General features: G+C 40.3%; 1 protein-coding gene across 1 annotated transcript in view; it reads right to left on the bottom strand.

Annotated features, from left to right (window-relative positions):
- PTPRK (protein tyrosine phosphatase receptor type K) overlaps positions 1-19,147 on the bottom strand; it is a 361,688-nt gene that overhangs the window by 89,479 nt on the left and 253,062 nt on the right. The window contains exon 8 of the mRNA XM_068396216.1: positions 3,522-3,824. Within this exon, the coding sequence (XP_068252317.1) occupies positions 3,522-3,824 (303 nt within the window). The remainder of the gene's footprint in view (positions 1-3,521; positions 3,825-19,147) is intronic.

The raw sequence follows: 19,147 nt of genomic DNA, 5'->3' as shown, positions 1-19,147 counted from the left end.
CAAAGTTTTTACATGACTAGCAGATCCTTTTAAGAAAGAATGGCATGGGAAAGAATACAGCACTACAGAAAAGCTAACAAAAAGTTAATTATCTGTTGTTGTCATCTGGAGTTTTCAGTTTCCATTTATGAAAAGTACGTAACGTAACTGCACAGTTTCAGTTAAACATGGAATCAGTGGCTATTTCTACTTAATGGTATTTGCAAAAGTGCAGGAAAATAAAAAAAGTGCAGTTCTGGGCCCCTCAGTTCAAGAAGGACAGGGAACTGCTAGAGAGAGTCCAGCGCAGAGCCATGAAGATGATTAAGGGAGTGGAACATCTCCCTTATGAGGAGAGGCTGAGGGAGCTGGGTCTCTTTAGCTTGGGGAAGAGGAGACTGAGGGGTGACCTCATTAATGTTTATAAATATGTAAAGGGCAAGTGTCATGAGGATGGAGCCAGGCTCTTCTCAGTGACATCCATTGACAGGACAAGGGGCAATGGGTGCAAGCTGGAACACAGGAGGTTCCACATAAATATGAGGAAAAACTTCTTTACGGTGAGGGTGACCGAACACTGGAACAGGCTGCCCAGAGAGGTTGTGGAGTCTCCTTCTCTGGAGACATTCAAAACCCGCCTGGATGCGTTCCTGTGTGATATGGTCTAGGTAATCCTGCTCCGGCAGGGGGATTGGACTAGATGATCTTTCGAGGTCCCTTCCAATCCCTAACATTCTGTGATTCTGTGAAAATACTGTGATCCCTCTATTTGCAGTCTCATAAATGAATTACTGATAATGCTCCCACTATGTAATTCTCATTCTACATGCTTATTCTACAAAACCTGCAAAAACCATCATGACAATAAGGCTACTTTTGACCACACGTGAAATATATGGGGCACAGTCTCATTGATCTTCCTGTAGCTCTCATCTTAGTCCGAGTCCTGCTTTAGGCTGCAAACTGTGTTTTAAAACAGTTTCAGACAGATACTCGATCACTTGGACATGGGACTAAACTTACACAACTCAGTTTACTATTGCTATGACATCTCAGGGAGAGACGCAGGTGTAAATAGACCTGTGATCCTCTGAGATGGCTGAAAGCCCTCTGTATTGCACATTGCTTGCATGATCTGTATTTTGAAATACATGACAAAATGGATATAGACTTCCAAGTCAATCAGTAACGCACAATTAAAAATCTGCATTTCATTTCCAATAGTATCACTGAATAGAACTCGTAAGAGGCAATTTTCAGGTCATAAGCATTATCACCACCAGTGGGTCTAAATAGAGGTACGTTTTAAAATGTATTAATCCCTCCTTGAAAACAACATCTGCTTGAAACAGTTTACCTTAGCAACTTTTGTTCCCTGGGTGAGGCTTGTTCTACACTACGGTACCTCTGACACCAACGCTGAGTCTAAACAAGTTCACTGAGAGCACACTGGCGTGCTAGCTTGAGACCAAAACCTGCCTCGTGTGCATCTTTTTTCAAGAATAATCCACAACAAAACCAGGAGACAGAATATATGTACTTGACTCTGCTCCTGACAAGCACTGCTAGTGACCAGCCACCACCTCCACACACCTAACTAGATAAAGCCTATCAGAAACCACAACCTTTCTTGAAAACTCAGTTAAAAAGAAAAAGAAACCAATTTTCCATGGACATAACAATATTACTACTACTTTTTTTTTTAACCTCAAGGAAAATAGCAACCACAAATGCCTATGATGTAAACACAGATACAGAATTAATTGATCATGTATTATATTTATAATTAACTTTTTAAAAAACTAATGCTAAAATTTGAATTCCATGAAATATTCTAATCCTGTACTTGTCAATAAGTCTTCATGTGATGCATCTATGTCTCTATAATTCTCTACAGCTCCTCATATTCTACCTTTTTAATAAGTTGTTCTCTCTTCTTTATTGCAACAGTAAACATATTCCTATTGTACTTCTAGTAAAACTGAAAATATATGGTAAAAAAGTGCTACCAGATTCTAACCCTGATTGCTACCCATATATAAAGCTATACTCTCTCCTCCGTTTTACAGGCAAACATACTACCTTTTTCAATTTTATTTTGTTATGTATCTACACTCTTACATTAGTCCAAGTATTCTTTTTTGATACTGATGGCAGTATCTATTTTCATTTTGTTGTCAACATTTTAATGAAATCTAAATATAAGAAAAGGAAACTAAACCTGCTCTTTACTACCACATTTGAAATATTATTAGGGAAAAACTACCTATTTTTTATTTTAATCTCTTTCATATCAAGATACACAGCCTAACCACTGCATGTCACCATTAACATCTACACCTATTCTTTATTTCTTCCCAACTAAGCTAAGTTCAACTGTCTTGTCAATGAAACTTCATCAAGAGCATTTTAAAGAGGACTCAGAATCTATCTCGAGTTTGACTCATTCTACATAGACAGCTTGGGCTATATATGCAAGGTGACAGCTATAATACTTTTAAATTTGCAGATGACACCAAGCTGGGTGGGAGTGTCGATCTGCTGGAGGGTAGGAAGGCCCTACAGAGGGATTTGGACAGGTTAGATAGATGGGCCGAGACCAACGGCATGAGGTTCTACAAGAACAAGTGCTGCATCTTACACTTCGGCCACAACAACCCCATGCAGCGCTACAGGCTGGGGGAAGAGTGGTTAGAAAGCGGCCCGGTGGAAAGAGACCTGGGGGTGCTGATCAACAGCCGGCTAAACATGAGCCAGCAGTGTGCCCAGGTGGCCAAGAAGGCCAATGGCATCCTGGCCTCTAGTAGGAATAGTGTAGCCAGCCGGTCTAGGGAAGTGATCGTCCCTCTGTACTCGGCACTGGTGAGGCTGCATCTTGAGTACTGTGTTCAGTTCTGGGCCCCGCACTTCAAGAAAGATGTTGAGGTGTTGGAGCGAGTCCAGAGGAGGGCGACCACGCTGGTGAAGGGTCTGGAGGGTCTGACCTATGACGAACGGCTGAGGGAGCTGGGGTTGTTTAGCCTGGAGAAGAGGAGGCTCAGAGGTGACCTTATTGCAGTCTACAACTACCTGAAGGGAGGTTGTAGTGAAGTGGGAGTTGGCCTCTTCTCCCGGGCAACTAGCGATAGGACAAGAGGACACAGCCTCAAGCTTCGCCAGGGGAGGTTCAGGTTGGACATCAGGAAGAATTTCTTTTCAGAAAGGGTTATTAGACATTGGAATGGGCTGACCAGGGAGGTGGTGGAGTCACCATCTCTGGATGTGTTTAAGAAAAGACTGGACATGGCACTTAGTGCCATGGTCTAGTTGACAGGGTGGTGTAAGGGCAACGGTTGGACTCGATGATCCCTGAGGTCTCTTCCAACCTGATTGATTCTGTGATTCTGTGATTCTGTGTAAAGCTACCGTTTTAGGGCTAATTAATACATTAATAGAAGAGAACTTCCATCCTTTGGGACACATATTGTAACACACAAAGTAATTTCCTTCCACCTGTCTAGACTTGACTTGGATGTAATTTCCATAACAGCATTTACGCATACCATCTTCATCTGTCTGGATAATAGTCTCCTCGCTCTCCTTCCTCCCTTCAGGGTTGGTTAAGATCATTTTGAGGCTGACATTCGTGTAGGGAGGCAGGTGATCCACGACGTGCTGGGGTGCTTTGGGGTCCATGTCCAAACAGTCTGCTTTGCTCTCGTTGTGTCCGCAGAAGTAGTGGTAGCATATAGTGACATTGAAAGTGTGGCAACGAGTGATGTTGTAACCCAGAGATTCCCAATCCACAGCTATATATCTGGCCTGGATCTCAGCAATCTTCAGGGTTTTTGGTGTTCTCATAGGTTCTAGAAAACAGAGTATAATGAAGAAAAACATCGTTAACGTTCTTCTTCCTTGCACTGAAAGGTAACTGGTAGATGAAACCTCCAGGAAGGTGAAAGCAAAAGAGATACATACACAGACTTATTACTAGAAGAAGTATCATCCTTTGTACAGATACCCTGAAGGGAAAAAACCTGCCACAGTCTCTATGTTTTTATTTCATTGTTCTCCAGCTTCTCTTTGCAGGCTTCAATCAGTGATTAAGACTTAGCATCACAGAGAAAAAGAATTGTTAATTAACAGTGCAGCAATTCAAAGAAATTGAGAATACAGGCAGCAGATGCAAGAAGAGTGACCAAAAGGCCACCCAGCTGTCACCTCTGGCTTCCCTTCTTGATTTCCCCCTTACCTTTTTTTTTTTCCCGTGCAAATTAGATAATACATTATAATGGTAAAGAGTCAACATTCACTACACTATGATTTATCATGCCACCAAGCAATGTTGTATACTAATTATACTAATTACCTTACTAAGCTAGCAGTTACAAAAATGATGCAGATATTAATTAATGTTTATTATTTTAGTAATTAAGTTATTTATTCAAGTAAAAACCCTCAGAAGTATTACAAAAATGCTTTTGGATATTCCCATTGTATCCTGCTTCTTTCAGATCTCCAAAACTTTGCCTGGGCATTGCTCTGAGCTGGCAAACCCTGACCTGCTACCCAAGCTCAGCTGCTCTCCACACATGCATTTCCACCAGAAGAGTATGTGATGCTCCCCAAGCTGTCATCAATCTTTCATTTTCTCACTAGTGCATTCATTCCTCATGCAAGACTAACTTTTATTGCTGAACTTAATTAAAATGATTACACAACGAAAATCATGACCATGACTATATATACTAGAGTTTCACTGGAAATATACAAAGGGGATCTTTATACTCTGCTAATACATCCTCCTTCACCAGAGAACATAAAGCCTGCTGTAGGTACAGCTTCAGCCTCGTGTCCTTGCTGATGTAAGGTCATAACAGTCGAGATTATTCAAGGAAGTGAAATATAGCATTTTTCTTTCTGGGCATAACAGTTTTTTATAACTTGCATTTATGAAATGAGAGTCCCAACCAGGCTAACAACCAGTCAAAAGCACAGATTGTATATTGAAATAAGGAAATGTGAATCAGCGTAATCTATTCAGCATGCAGTTTGCCAGACAAACTGCAAACACTTAGTTTCAAACACCAAAACAATCAAATTCTAAATATAACGTAAAGGTATTCCTAGTAACATGATGAGTATTAAGGATTAAAAGTTGTGCCTATTTGTTTCCATGATCTATCCTTCCCTTTCTGGATTTTGAACAAGCATGTTACTTTCGCCCTTAAGTACCAATTCATCATATATATGGTAAAAAATACAAACGCATAAGCAGACTTCCTGGGCAGTAGCTTTCTGAACATAATGGTATACTGTGACAACAGAGATCTGAAGCTGAAAGATAGCATTGAAAAGGTCCTTGAGAGGTAAGAGACTTGTAGAGAAGGAGAAAAGAAAAAAGAGTTTTATAGAGTAAACAATTGCTGGTGCTTTAGCAAGTACAAAGAGGTGTGAGGCAGTCATTAAAAAAAAAGTAGCAACACAGTAGATCTGCTGATGGAGCTGGTAAAAGTATTTGAAGAATCGGTATTTCCTTGGCTACTGCAAGCACTCAGAAAAAACCCAAACACACAGGTGTCACAGAAGGGAACTACTAGCACAGGAAAAAAAAGATCAGCCATTTTTCTCATATGAATGACAATTAAAAACCTAGTTATAGATACTCTGATTTAGTGTTTGAGGCCTAAAAGAGTAAACATATCCTTCACCAAGGAAGTTTTGTATTACAGGCTTATTTTCCCTTCTAAAATGGATTGGTTCTTCTAATTTTAATAATTTCCTCTTTATTCTACTAATCCAGGTTGTGCCTTCAACCACCCACACCAGAGACAGAATTCAAATATGAATTTAAAATTTACTGGAACCTCTAAAATAAACACAACATATTACATGTTGTCTGGCCATGAAGGTTGAAGCTATTAATGTTTGAAGCCAACCAATCTATAACAGAAAATGCACTCCATTTTCATCGTGCCTCTTTCATGACAAGACTTAAACTGCATTCATACTGTGCTGCACAGTACTTTCAAAAGAGAAGGAAAAAAATAAAAGCTTTGTTAATCCTAAAGAAAAATTATTTTACAATTCTACATAAATTTTGCAAATGTGTCACAGTATCAGAAGAGATACTGAAAAGTATCCTTTATTCACCTGTCAAAAAGGAAAGAATGAAAGACAGAGTGTGATCTCACTTTCTCAAAACTATTCCCTTCTTTGGCAGAAATTAAACAACTTCTGCAGTATTGAGATGGTAATTAAAGTCTGCAGAGTCTCTCAACAGCTTTGGTAAATTCTGTCAACTGTCCCAGTGCTCCTAAAATGATGCTTTAAAAACACAATTCTACTCTCGCTTCTGGGCAACATTTGTCTCGTGGATCTCTAGAGGTGAAGACCAATTGTTTTAAATTACCACACCACAAAGCCTCCATCTGTAACACCTCAGTAGAAAGCAATCTTCGAATAATTATTTTTTTCAAATAAAACTCTTTGATTTTTGAGTAGGTTTCTCAAAAATCTCAGCATCTCATTAAGAATAACTTTGTTCTCGATGGGGGCAAAAAGAAGTGTTCATCTGCCATTTTTCCCTTTCCCCATCACACTTTAGGGTTTGCATTTTACTGAAACATTTTCTTAATCCTACTGGGATTTAATTTCAATTTATGCATTCTCTTTTGATGTCTGGATACTTTTTCAGTACTACTAATCCCAGTAAATTAATTTACATCTTGTCTTCCAGGTTGTTGTTTTCTCACCTTTCCTCTTTCAGTCACATCCAGAGATTTATCCAAAATACATGGACATTCAAGCCCATGACTTCTCACTTCTCTGTTGAATTCCTCATGTCAAATTGGCACCTTATGCCAAAGAGGGAAGAAATAAGATGCTCCCAAAATCTCTGTTAATTTCTTAACCTACCAAGTGGAGTTTCAAATAATAATAGCAGAAAGCACTTAGTATTTCCATACATTAATCTACCAATTACCCCTCTGAGACAGGTAAGTGGTGTTAAGCCTTTTCTGTGAGGGGAAAGAGACACAAAAAGGTTAATAGCTTGTTCAAAGCTACAAGGTGATTTACTGCCAGGGCCATGCTAACTCCACTCCTCAACTCTAGTTCTTTTTTAAAAGAGTTTTTTTTGCAGATTTTCTTAGAACAAGTTGAAAAAGTGTAACACTGCCCAGACACTAAGTGAATATTTGAGCATAAGGACAAGTTATTTGAAAAACAATAGTTTGGCTTATTAATTTTGAAAGATTTCTTGACTGAGAGCTTGGAATTGGAATGAAACAGCACATTTTTTGCATTAAATCTTGTATTTAAAATTAAAATTTTGGGGACAGGGTATTCATAATTTATTTTTTCAAGCCTTTTTCTCCAACAGGAAATATATTTAACACTGAAGGCAATTCCTTGTGGTGACAGCAGAAAGTACTCGGGGTTTTTGCTGTTGCAGGAAATTCAATACCCTGTGACTGTACCAAGCTTTTAAATGTGAACATCCTGACTGGCAGAGTCATATTCCAACAGAAATATGGCAAAAGGCATATGGGTGATTTGGTGGTGGTGGTGCAGGGTTGACCTCTGTATCCTCCCTAGTCCCTCTGCTGAGGGCAGGCTCCCTTCTGCCAGACCCCTCCTGCCCACGGGATGCTGCCACGACCTCCACCCCATTCCCACCTCTGCTTATGGCCAGCTTCTCGCTCTGCCCTTTGCTCTCAATGCCTAGCAATACCCAAATTCGTTATCTTCTCCTCATCACCCTCCTTTTATCTCTTGGCAAATGAATACTACCAAGCTGACTCAGATCCATCATCTGATCTGACTGTTTTTACTCTCACTGAACCAATTAAAACCAGAGGCACTGTGAGAATATCAAAAGAACAGAAAAAAAACAGAATAATAAAAGAGATCTCTACACTTATACAGATTACTAAGTCCTCATTCCTTATCCAGAAACTGCATTAAGTAAAAGAATTACATGCACGTGGCACTCACTCGCAACAATTTATGGATCAAGAAGATTTAACCCAACTTTATGGGATAAAATAAAGAACAGCTTTAGTAATTCTCCACAGGTTAATAATCCAGTGATAGATGGCAAAAGAGACAGAACCTGTTGACCTCATACCACTTCTCAACTGCAGGATGATTTAATAAGACGTTCCAGATAACAGATAAAATGAAATTCCATTTCTTTAGTGCTTGATAAGCAACACGTGATATGACAGGTCAATATCAGCACCTCTTTGTAGAGATTATCTTCACTTACACAGAGATGGCAGTGAAAACAAAAGCCTTCACAGTTGCAAAAGCAACAAGGTGAGAGCATGCATTTCCCCAGAACCTATTTTTAATGATAATACATATTACCCTGCTGTCAATCAGAGGAAAACAGATGCCCTGAAATTGTGACAAAAATCCCATAAAATGAGGCCAGTAAAGTATGATGAGTCCTTTGTTTTTGCTGCCTTTCCTCAGAAATCCTAAATGTTGATTGCAAGACACAGTTTCCTTTCCATTTACCTGGCAGGGGAGGGGGAATTAGATCTTCTGACCAGCAGACATAACACACATTTGTTTGCATGAAATGGAAAGCAATCAGACAAATATTAAAGCACAAACTTTTCAGATAAAGACAGTCCTTCTCAAACACCACCATATACTGTCTATACATTGTCTGTGTATACAATTCTTTAACTGGGGTTGGCTTTTGGATCCTTCCCCCCGCCTTAAACTCCTGGTATGGCATTACACTGAGGAGCCAACTTCCAATTTCTGCTTTAACCACACTGACTGAAATTCTTATGAAGTTTAAGAATGACCCAGGTCACCTTCGTTGGTGACACAGGAGGTGAAAACTAACTGGACTTGGAAGGTGAGATAATGCAGAAATTTGCATAAGGTTTGAGGGAACTGCAGAGACATGTGGGGCTTACATTAAATAAAAACTCTGACATACAAAAGCAAATGTATGAGAATTATTAAAGAAGGAGAGTAAATTTGGTTTAAGATAGTAACCCTGTAATTTAAAACTGTTTCTCACAGAGGCTCCTTTAATTATCATGCCCGTACATTTTAAAACAAAAATGACATAGAAAAGAAAATATGTCCCCATTTTTCTGCTAATATTCTCAGTGTGAACAGCCACTGGAATTCCCCAGACTTTTCTTTATGAGAACATGAGCCTCTCTGTCCTGTGACTTCTCCTGACCTTTCCAGGATAGGTCTCTCCTTGGCATGCGGGAAATAAAAGAGGATTATTCTGAGACATTACCGCAGCTCCTGCTGCTTCCTCGGTTCATGCAAGGTCCTACAAAACCGAAATGTTCCCAAAACTCAAAACACCCCAATGTTACAGTCCTGCTGCTGTAAAGAATTCTTCTAAAAAGACCCCAGATAAGAGCATGGAAGAATGGTATGAGTGAAAACCACTGGAGGAAGAAGAACCCAAACCAGAATATCTGTCAAACGTGTAGTAAGAAAACAAAGACAGGTTCCTCACTTGCTCATTTCAGTCGCATTACTCTCAATTATTACTTCTGTTATTAGTGAGTTATGAATCACGTAGAAAGGTTTTATATAGATACTAAGTTCCCTACATCATGAACTTGGTTAAGATTACTCTATATAAAACTATATCACTCATTGAAAAGGATTGGACTAGAGTCATATATTTCAACAGACAACCAAAGTCTGAGCAAGAACTAGGCACATGGACTATGATCACTTCTGCATTTCTATGGGTGATCTGCTGCCTGTCAAAGGAGCATCCTATAATTAAGTTATTGTATGAATGAAGCTAACAAAAATCCCTATGTAAGGTGAGCTGTCCTAGAATATCCATGATGAAACCCCTGTGTTTTAAGGATTATTTTCAAGGATTATTAATCTACAAATGCAAAAGAATTTAGTTCAAACTAACTCCCAATAACTCCATTATTTAACAATATGATGATAATACAGGAAGACCCAATTTATTCAGACATCCCAAGAATGCCATGCATTTCAGTCTGATTTCCTTGAACCAGTCTGTCTTTATGACAGAATAATTCTTGTAAATTCTATTCAAGTTTCTTGCCTGTAACTCTGGCAGATTTTTGATCATTTCTAAGTAGAGTTAAAGGCCAGCTTAGAGCTGGCCTCAATCCTTTAACAACTGCTTAATGATAGTTCATGAACTACTTCCGTCAGAGACTCTTTCCTACCTAATTACATGTCTAAGCCAAACCCACACAACATTATATTACTAACTGGATTAATATAGACTTTTCATACGTTACTGGAAGAAGTTGTTATTCCAGATATTCCACTGTTGGAGTATCTGCATTCCCTCATACTCAGAACATACAAAACCCTGGACACTTGTCATGTATGTAAATACAGGTTGGAAAGTCTGAGTTACTCGGGGCTTTTTCCTTTTCCCATTTTGTTCCATGTCAGCAGTTTAGAGACCTGACTTTAGGCCGTCAAATTTGAGAACTCAGGCCTTCAATCTTTTTAAACTTAGAAGCATTAAGAAGTACTGAACATCAAAGAAAGAGAAATGAAAAGAAGCTGACAGAAGTCGTACAATTTGAAGTAATGTCAGCAGTCTGACAGAAAATGAAAAATTAACAGGTACCTATTCCCACAATGAAAATCGAAGGGATTACTGGGCATCTCCTTTCTCAGCTGTGTAACACACACAGGATACAAAACAAATATGGATGCAAACACAAAAAGAACCCATTTTGTGTACATTAGTATGTCCATCTATTTGTCATGTGAAATATTTGCCATCATCTTTGCTAAGTCGTGGGCAACATGAGAGGTGCCTGAGGACTGGAGGAAAGCAAATGTCACTCCAGTCTTCAAAAAGGGCAGGAAGGAGGACCCGGGTAACTATAGACCGGTCAGCCTCACCTCCATCCCCGGAAAGGTGATGGAGCAACTTGTTCTTGGTGCTGTCTCTAGGCACATCAAGGATAGGGGGATCATTAGGGGCAGTCAACATGGCTTCACCAACGGGAAGTCTTGCTCAACCAACTTGATAGCCTTTTATGAGGATGTTACCCCGTGGATAGATGATGGTAAAGCTGTGGATGTGGTCTATCTCGATTTCAGTAAAGCGTTTGACACGGTCTCCCACAGCATCCTCGCAGCTAAACTGAGGAAGTGTGGTCTGGATGATCGGGTAGTGAGGTGGATTGTGAACTGGCTGAAGGAAAGAAGCCAGAGAGTAGTGGTCAGCGGGACAGAGTCCAGTTGGAGGTCTGTGTGTAGCGGAGTTCCGCAAGGGTCGGTTCTGGGACCAGTTCTATTCAATATATTCATTAATGACTTGGATGAGGGATTAGAGTGCGCTGTCAGCAAGTTCGCTGATGACACAAAACTGGGAGGAGTGGCTGAGATGCCGGAAGGCTGCGCAGCCATTCAGAGAGACCTGGACAGGCTGGAGAGTTGGGCGGGGAGAAATTTAATGAAATATAACAAGGGCAAGTGTAGAGTCCTGCATCTGGGCAAGAACAACCCCATGTACCAGTACAAGCTGGGGACAGAGCTGTTGGAGACCAGCGTAGGGGAAAGGGACCTGGGGGTCCTAGTGGACAACAGGATGACCATGAGCCAGCAGTGTGCCCTTGTGGCCAAGAAGGCCAATGGCATCCTGGGGTGTATTAGAAGGGGTGTGGTTAGCAGGTCGAGAGAGGTTCTCCTCCCCCTCTACTCTGCCCTGGTGAGGCCGCATCTGGAGTATTGTGTCCAGTTCTGGGCCCCTCAGTTCAAGAAGGACAGGGAACTGCTAGAGAGAGTCCAGCGCAGAGCCACGAAGATGATTAAGGGAGTGGAACATCTCCCTTATGAGGAGAGGCTGAGGGAGCTGGGTCTCTTTAGCTTAGAGAAGAGGAGACTGAGGGGTGACCTCATTAATGTTTATAAATATGTAAAGGGCAAGTGTCAAGAGGATGGAGCCAGGCTCTTCTCAGTGACATCCCTTGACAGGACAAGGGGCAATGGCTGCAAGCTGGAACACAGGAGGTTCCACTTAAATTTGAGGAAAAACTTCTTTACTGTAAGGGTGACTGAACACTGGAACAGGCTGCCCAGAGAGGTTGTGGAGTCTCCTTCTCTGGAGACATTCAAAACCCGCCTGGACGCGTTCCTGTGTGATATGGTCTAGGCAATCCTGCCCCGGCAGGGGGATTGGACTAGATGATCTTTCGAGGTCCCTTCCAATCCCTAACATTCTGTGATTCTGTGTGATTCTGTGATTCTGTGAAATATGAACCCAGAATATTGGAGAAGAGGAGACTGACAGGTGACCTCATTAATGTTTATAAATATGTAAAGGGCAAGTGTCATGAGGATGGAGCCAGGCTCTTCTCAGTGACATCCCTTGACAGGACAAGGGGCAATGGCTGCAAGCTGGAACACAGGAGGTTCCACATAAATAGGAGGAAAAACTTCTTTACGGTGAGGGTGACCGAACACTGGAACAGGCTGCCCAGAGAGGTTGTGGAGTCTCCTTCTCTGGAGACATTCAAAACCCGCCTGGATGCGTTCCTGTGTGATATGGTCTAGGTAATCCTGCTCCGGCAGGGGGATTGGACTAGATGATCTTTCGAGGTCCCTTCCAATCCCTAACATTCTGTGATTCTGTGAGAATAAATTAAACAACGGCATTTATACTGTACTAGCACTACAGATTTATTTTGTTGCAAACAAAGGTTATAATGCGACTGCATGAAAATCTATGAGCTTTTTCTCTTTTCACTTCATCTAGCGACTGACTTATTAAGCCAGCTTACAAATTTGGTATTGAGCACATACCTCAGAGAGCTGAAGAAAACATCTGAATTATTACACAGATAATCAGCTGTACTACTAGTTTCAGTAGCAATGAGGGGATATTCAATATATTTTAGGAAGTATCTTTTTAGATGCAAAATATAGCTGTCCCTGGTTCAGAGGTATAGTAAAGAGACGACTATAACTGCACCACTGACAATTATTTGCCCATTCCCTCTTGATAGTATGTTTATTCTATTGCCTCCATGCATGATTAACAGTTTGTGCATCCTTAGCATGTAATCAATAGCTGTGAAGTCTTGTATTAGCTTTAGAGATTAGACATCCCTTGATAATAAATTCCATTGATTTCTCCAGTTTACCTTAGCTGCAGAAATCCACTTTTTTTTTCCTTTTTTTTTTTTTTTCTTTCTCTCTGAGTTTAAATTAAAAGGAGATACATAGTCTAGGAGGAGAGAGGAAAAGCTGGCATGACCTCTTTAAGCTCATTCTTCCAGATGAACAAAACCTATCTGGTCGTGTAAAACATGAAACAGCATGCCAACAAGCATCAGACTGCAAAAGTAAACACAGGGAAAGTCTGACATTACAAAATTCCTAGGAAACCTGTCCAAGACTGCAATGGTGAAGACTGTTTGTGTAAAGTCAATTACAAAATGAATAGTGATGGAGGAAAAAATGAACCTTTGACTTTAATATTTGTGGCATTAAATCAGAAAGGAAGACTCATCATCTAAAACAATAACAATTATTTTATAAAGAATATCCTAAAAGAGAATATATAATGCGTATTTACACACACACATATACACTTTTTACTCACCTTAACAGTGAACCTAACCATTCAACGTTATGAAGAAAGCATTTACAAACATTTATTTGATTATAAATCACCAGTTTGCTTAGATGATACATTTTTCATTTCTCTCCAATGCACATTCATAAACATCTTTTTATGGTTTTGTTTACAGATAATATATTTGGGAGCTCAGGATGTTATGAGTTTTATGCAAAATGCCTAAGTTGGAGTAGTGTGAACAAGAAAACCAAGAATTTTCTATGGATATCACTAAAGCTTCAGTTCCTTTCTCCTGTACATAAAAATTTCAATCCTCCAAGTCAGGCAGCATAAATATCACAATACAAAATGAAGTAACCAAATGTGGAACACAGTCTACAATAAATAAAGAGTAAGCACAGAAGAGAGACTCAGACTGTGAATAAAGCTAGTGCCACATTCACCTCTGATGACTAAGTATTGAAAACTGCAAGCAGTAATCACGATACTCAAAACTTTTACATATATGTGTGTGTCTACACACGTATACACACGGATACTTGTGCACGTATGTACATACACATGCATTTCCCCACATGCAGATAAAACACCCATCGAAATACATCCTCTCTCTCTGCACACCTACTAAAATGTTCTCAGTCTGATTTGCGCCTGTTCCCATTTTGCCCCATCTGGCTCCTGTAGTCCCTGAGCCCTGGCTGAAACCCCCTACCCTCCAGCCCACTCCCTGCAACCAGCAAAGCCTAGAATTTCAATCTAGGTCACAGCCCATGAACTTGCCCTTCCAATGTTGTGTTTGCATGGTAAAACAGAGTAATAACTGTATGTTGCACTTCCCTCTGGCTCTGCCCCTTTCACAAAATCAATATATATCATACTATGTATATATCATATAGTGATATATATCTGTCATATAATGTATATGATAAACCTTGGCTGACACAAAAATCCATCAAGTGGCTTAAACCCAGAAACGACACTGCATCATATAATGCATGTGTTGTCTGTCTCTTGTCCTGCCAATGAAACAGTTCTGGTATTTACCTTTGTTCTATTCCAAGTGTCCATACTTGGGGCTTCTATTGTATTGAAAAGTTTTCCTTCACCACTTGGAAATTTATTGAGTAAACTGGCTTTATTTTCTTAATTGGTTAATATAAAATTAAGAACACAAGCTGAAAATATAGGAAAGCTTGTTTTCTTCATAAATGCAGTCAAAAATAACACAGGTGGGCAAAAAAGAATTCATCTGACATTAAAATCTTATAGAAAGTCAGAAACGGTGTTCAAAGGTATTTAGAGCTCTAAAAATGCTGGTAAGGTGGCAAACAGGCAAATTCTTTTTTAAGTTAGATAACTGATTACCATTAATTTTTACCACCTTTGAATTTCGATGAAACTTGGTTACTTAAGCCATTCAGACACCTGTGAAAAACTGACTAAATGCAGCTACAAAGCTTCTCAATTTACTTTTCAATGACCAATGCCAAGTAACTATCAAAATGTAATATCTGTCCCTGTGAAAGGAATCCTTTTTCCATATGCCTCCAGCACACCTTAAGTTGCTATTTCTTTACAAATACTTTATACAACAAAAAACTTGCCGTGCATTTTAAACAACCTGATTTCTATTGAACTGTCCCTTGATGTAACTATGAGGAAAAAAAAAAAGGTATTCTTGAGTAAATGGGCAAAGCACTGTTTACAATTTGCTAATGGAACAGTCGTGAAATATTCATTAGAAAATACAGTCCAAAGTTGTTAATTTTCAGAGGAGTTGTTCCCCCTTCCTCCTCCCCTCCAAAAAAAAAATAAGTTCTTTAAAATATTTGTTTTCAGAAAGGAGAATGATGATAAGGAATATTTGCTTTTTATGTCGACTTTCTCTATCTGGGCAGAATCCACATGGTATCAAGTCTCTTTCCTACCACCATCTGGCTATGAAGGTTTGCAAGGCCGTTTTGGGAACCGGGACCTAATCCTGCAAACCTTTTGTTCCTGGAGCTCAAAAGGAGCAGAGTTCTGTAGAAGATGCTCACAAGCACCTCCTCTCTACCCTGAATCAGGGTCCCTGTGACAAAGAACGCACAAGCAAAAATACCTTGCTTGCAAACAGGCACTGGCAAGCTGGGGAAGTGCTTTCTAAAATACACCATGAAATCTAAATAATATATCTGTTTAACATTTAGCTGCATAAAATACTCCAAAGAAATTGACCTGCTGCTTTACTTTCAGCCAGCTACTGTTTTGCAAAGCTATTGTTTCCTGTCCAAGCAGAAACTTGGAAAACATAAAATAACTCACCCTACAGTAAAACAAGGTAACTTATTTTAGAAAGAATTTTCTCTTTGCAGACTTCCTCTGAACACTTCTGGTTTACTCCATGGTCCCAAGACACAAAAATGCTCCTGAAAAATGACTCCAGAGTATTTTCAGTCAAGAGTAAAGCTGGATGAGTGATAACAGAAAAAAGCGGCAAAGCCAGCAGCTTACTGGAAGCAGCAAAATAATTTGAGATGCTGTTGATAGTAACTTATTCTCCTTTTAAAATGACGTGTTTTTTTCTGAAATGTGACTAATTAATGAGCAATTGATCTTGCTTTATACAGAACAGATGGTGCAACACCAACAAACCTAGTTTTCATTCACATGCAAATGTAAAGGATTAGTTCTTCTCTTGCATGGGGAGTAACTACTCTTTAATATGTGTTTTCTTATTCTAGATACCCATCTAGAGATCTATCTAGTTCAAGCTGTCAATCATATTCAATAATTTTACCACGTTCTGACTTTCAAAAAGATGTTGTACTAGCACAGTTGTCTTGGCTTCACTGTAACTGCAAAGCAACTGCCGACGTGCTACTCTGACCAGCCCTACTGTAACAGTCACCCAAGAGAGTGTCAATCATGCCTGCTGATTAAGTGGAGCATTAAATTATTTTTTTATGCCTATGCTGTACATGCTGAATCACTGTCATCATACAATCACAACAGAATACAAAAACGAAAGGCGGCCAATTAGTCAAGTCAAGGCCACACAGGCGAAAGCAGTATTCATTTGGAAGTGAAGACTAATTGCTGGACACCAGCATTGTGTCACTTAAACCAGATTTATTGCTGAGTGTAATAAATGCTTAAAAATAAAAAGTACAACAATCCCTCCCTCCCAACTTATTACTGAAAAGCTTTAAAATCCTCCTGAGTGTCTGTTAGACAATTTTAGGGCTAGCTTCTCTCTTCTGTAATTTTTTTTTTTTTTTTACACCTCATCTAACTGTTAACCTTTTGGAGACTGGCATAATGAGCACACATGCAATCTACTACTATCCCCTTTTGTCACCACAATCAACCCACTAGCTCATAACCCTTACTGACAACCTTGATAATTTGAAGGAATAAGAATCTGCTGTAGAATGTCTAGAAATCTAAAATTCCTCAGAGTTGGTTTGAACACTTATGACTGATAATGAAATTATTTTTTTTTACTTACATTGCAAATATACTTGATTCTTGACAGCTTTTGTATTCCCTTTTGTGGTCATTCTATTCATATTCATACCCATTCATACCAGCTAGCAATACCAGCCTTAATCTCCCACTGGCCATGATCTCCATAACCATCTTCTCCCTTTCTCCTCGATTTGACCCTTAACATTATGGCAGCTTTTGCCTTCCCAAGTTCACCTGCTACTTTAGTATTTAGGCAAAATTATAATATTATTATTAATTCGAGCTGTAACAAGGACATGTGCTAACAGCAAAAAAAACAGCAATGAAAAAAACCAAGCACGTTTGCTTTTCCCAGCGGCCCTTCACTTGTTGCTTTTGACTTGGATATCTGGAAGACAGATTGAATCATGGCATCACGGAACAGTTCAGCTTGGAAGGGACCTCTGGAGGTCATATAAACCAACCTCCTGCTCAAAGCAGTTATATCAGGTTGCTCATGAACTTGTCCAGGCTATGTCTGAATATCTCCAAGGAGGGAGATTGTACACCCTCTCAGGACAGCAGGTATGGAAGACATACAGGAAATATAAATGTAACTTCAAGGCTTGAGCTGATTTCTAACTATTTGGTGTTTGGAACAAGACAGAAGAGGAGAGAATGCCACAATTCCCTAAAAAAACCTCAGATTTTTTTGAATCTTACTTCACAGCCTCTGACACTGACCTCTGTTAGATGGCAAGCCTGCAAGCGCTTCACTTAAATTTCGCCTTGCTTCACCTTGTTTGACATACAACTTTGCAGTTTGCAGAACATCAGAAGCATTGCTTCCGTGGGATTGAGTGCGCCCTCAGCAAGTTTGCCAATGACACCAAGCTGTGCGGTGTGGTCAACATGCTGGAGGGAAGGGATGCCATCCAGAGGGACCTTGACAGGCTTGAGAGCTGGGACAATGCGAACCGCATGAAGTTCAACAAGGCCAAGTGCAAGGACCTGCATGTGGGTCAGGGCAACCCCAAGCACAAACACAGGCTGGGTGGAGAACGGATTGAGAGCAGCCTTAGGAGAAGGACTTGGGGTTGATGGTTGACGAGAAGCTCAACATGAGCCGGCAGTGCGTGCTTGCAGCCCGGAAGGCCAACCGTATCCTGGGCCGCATCAAAAGCGGCGTGGCCAGCAGGTCGAGGGAGGTGATTCTCCCCCTCTGCTCCGCTCTCGTGAGACCCCACCTGGAGTACTGGGTTCAGCTCTGGGGCCCCCAACATAAGAAGGACATGGAGCTGTTGGAGCTAGTCCAGACGAGGGCCACGAAGATGATGAGAGGGCTGGAGCACCTCTCCTATGAAGACAGGCTGAGAGAGTTGGGGCTCTTCATCCTGGAGAAGAGAAGGCTCCAGGGAGACCTTATTGCAAACTTCCAGTATCTGAAGGGGGCCTACAGGAAAGCAGGGAGACCTTATTGCAAACTTCCAGTATCTGAAGGGGGCCTACAGGAAAGCAGGAGAGGGGCTTTTTACAAGGGCATGTAGTGACGGGACGAGGGGGAATGGTTTTAAACTGAAAGAGGGTAGATTTAGATTAGATATTAGGAAGATACTCTTTACTGTGAGGGTGGTGAGACAGTGGAATAGGTTGCCCAGAGCAGCTGTGGATGCCCCCTCTCTGGCAGTGTTTAAGGCCAGATTGGATGGGGCTTTGAGCAACCTGGTCTAGTGGAAAGGTGTCCCTACCTGTGGCAGGGGGGTTGGAACTAGATGATCTTTAAGGTCCCTTCCAACCCAAACCATTCTATGATTCTACAAAAAATATTATTTTTAACTGAAGTATTTAATTTAAATGTGCAAAAAAAAAAAAAAGCGGAACAGAATAATTCAGCTCCGCTCTTTGCAAACCACCTGCAAACAGAACCGATCAATCGTTGTACTCTACTCTGCATATTTTCCACCATTATTTAGAGAAGTTTAGCAAGGGGCAGCTGTCTAAACAAAATGGGTTGGGGTTGTCCTGTTAAGTAACCCTTAGGTTACTACACATACCTACTAGAAATTTGTTGCTGAGTGTTTTGTTTTGCTTTGTTAAAAAGGACTGGGTTGGATTTTAGTTCTACTGGACATTATAATGGAACTCAAGAACAGAATTCATGCATCTAAGCAC

The sequence above is a fragment of the Nyctibius grandis genome, chromosome 1 (assembly GCF_013368605.1).
Source record: "Nyctibius grandis isolate bNycGra1 chromosome 1, bNycGra1.pri, whole genome shotgun sequence".
NCBI lineage: Eukaryota > Metazoa > Chordata > Aves > Nyctibiiformes > Nyctibiidae > Nyctibius > Nyctibius grandis.
Note: the sequence above shows the minus strand (reverse complement) of the source record. Positions and strands in the feature narration are given on the sequence as shown.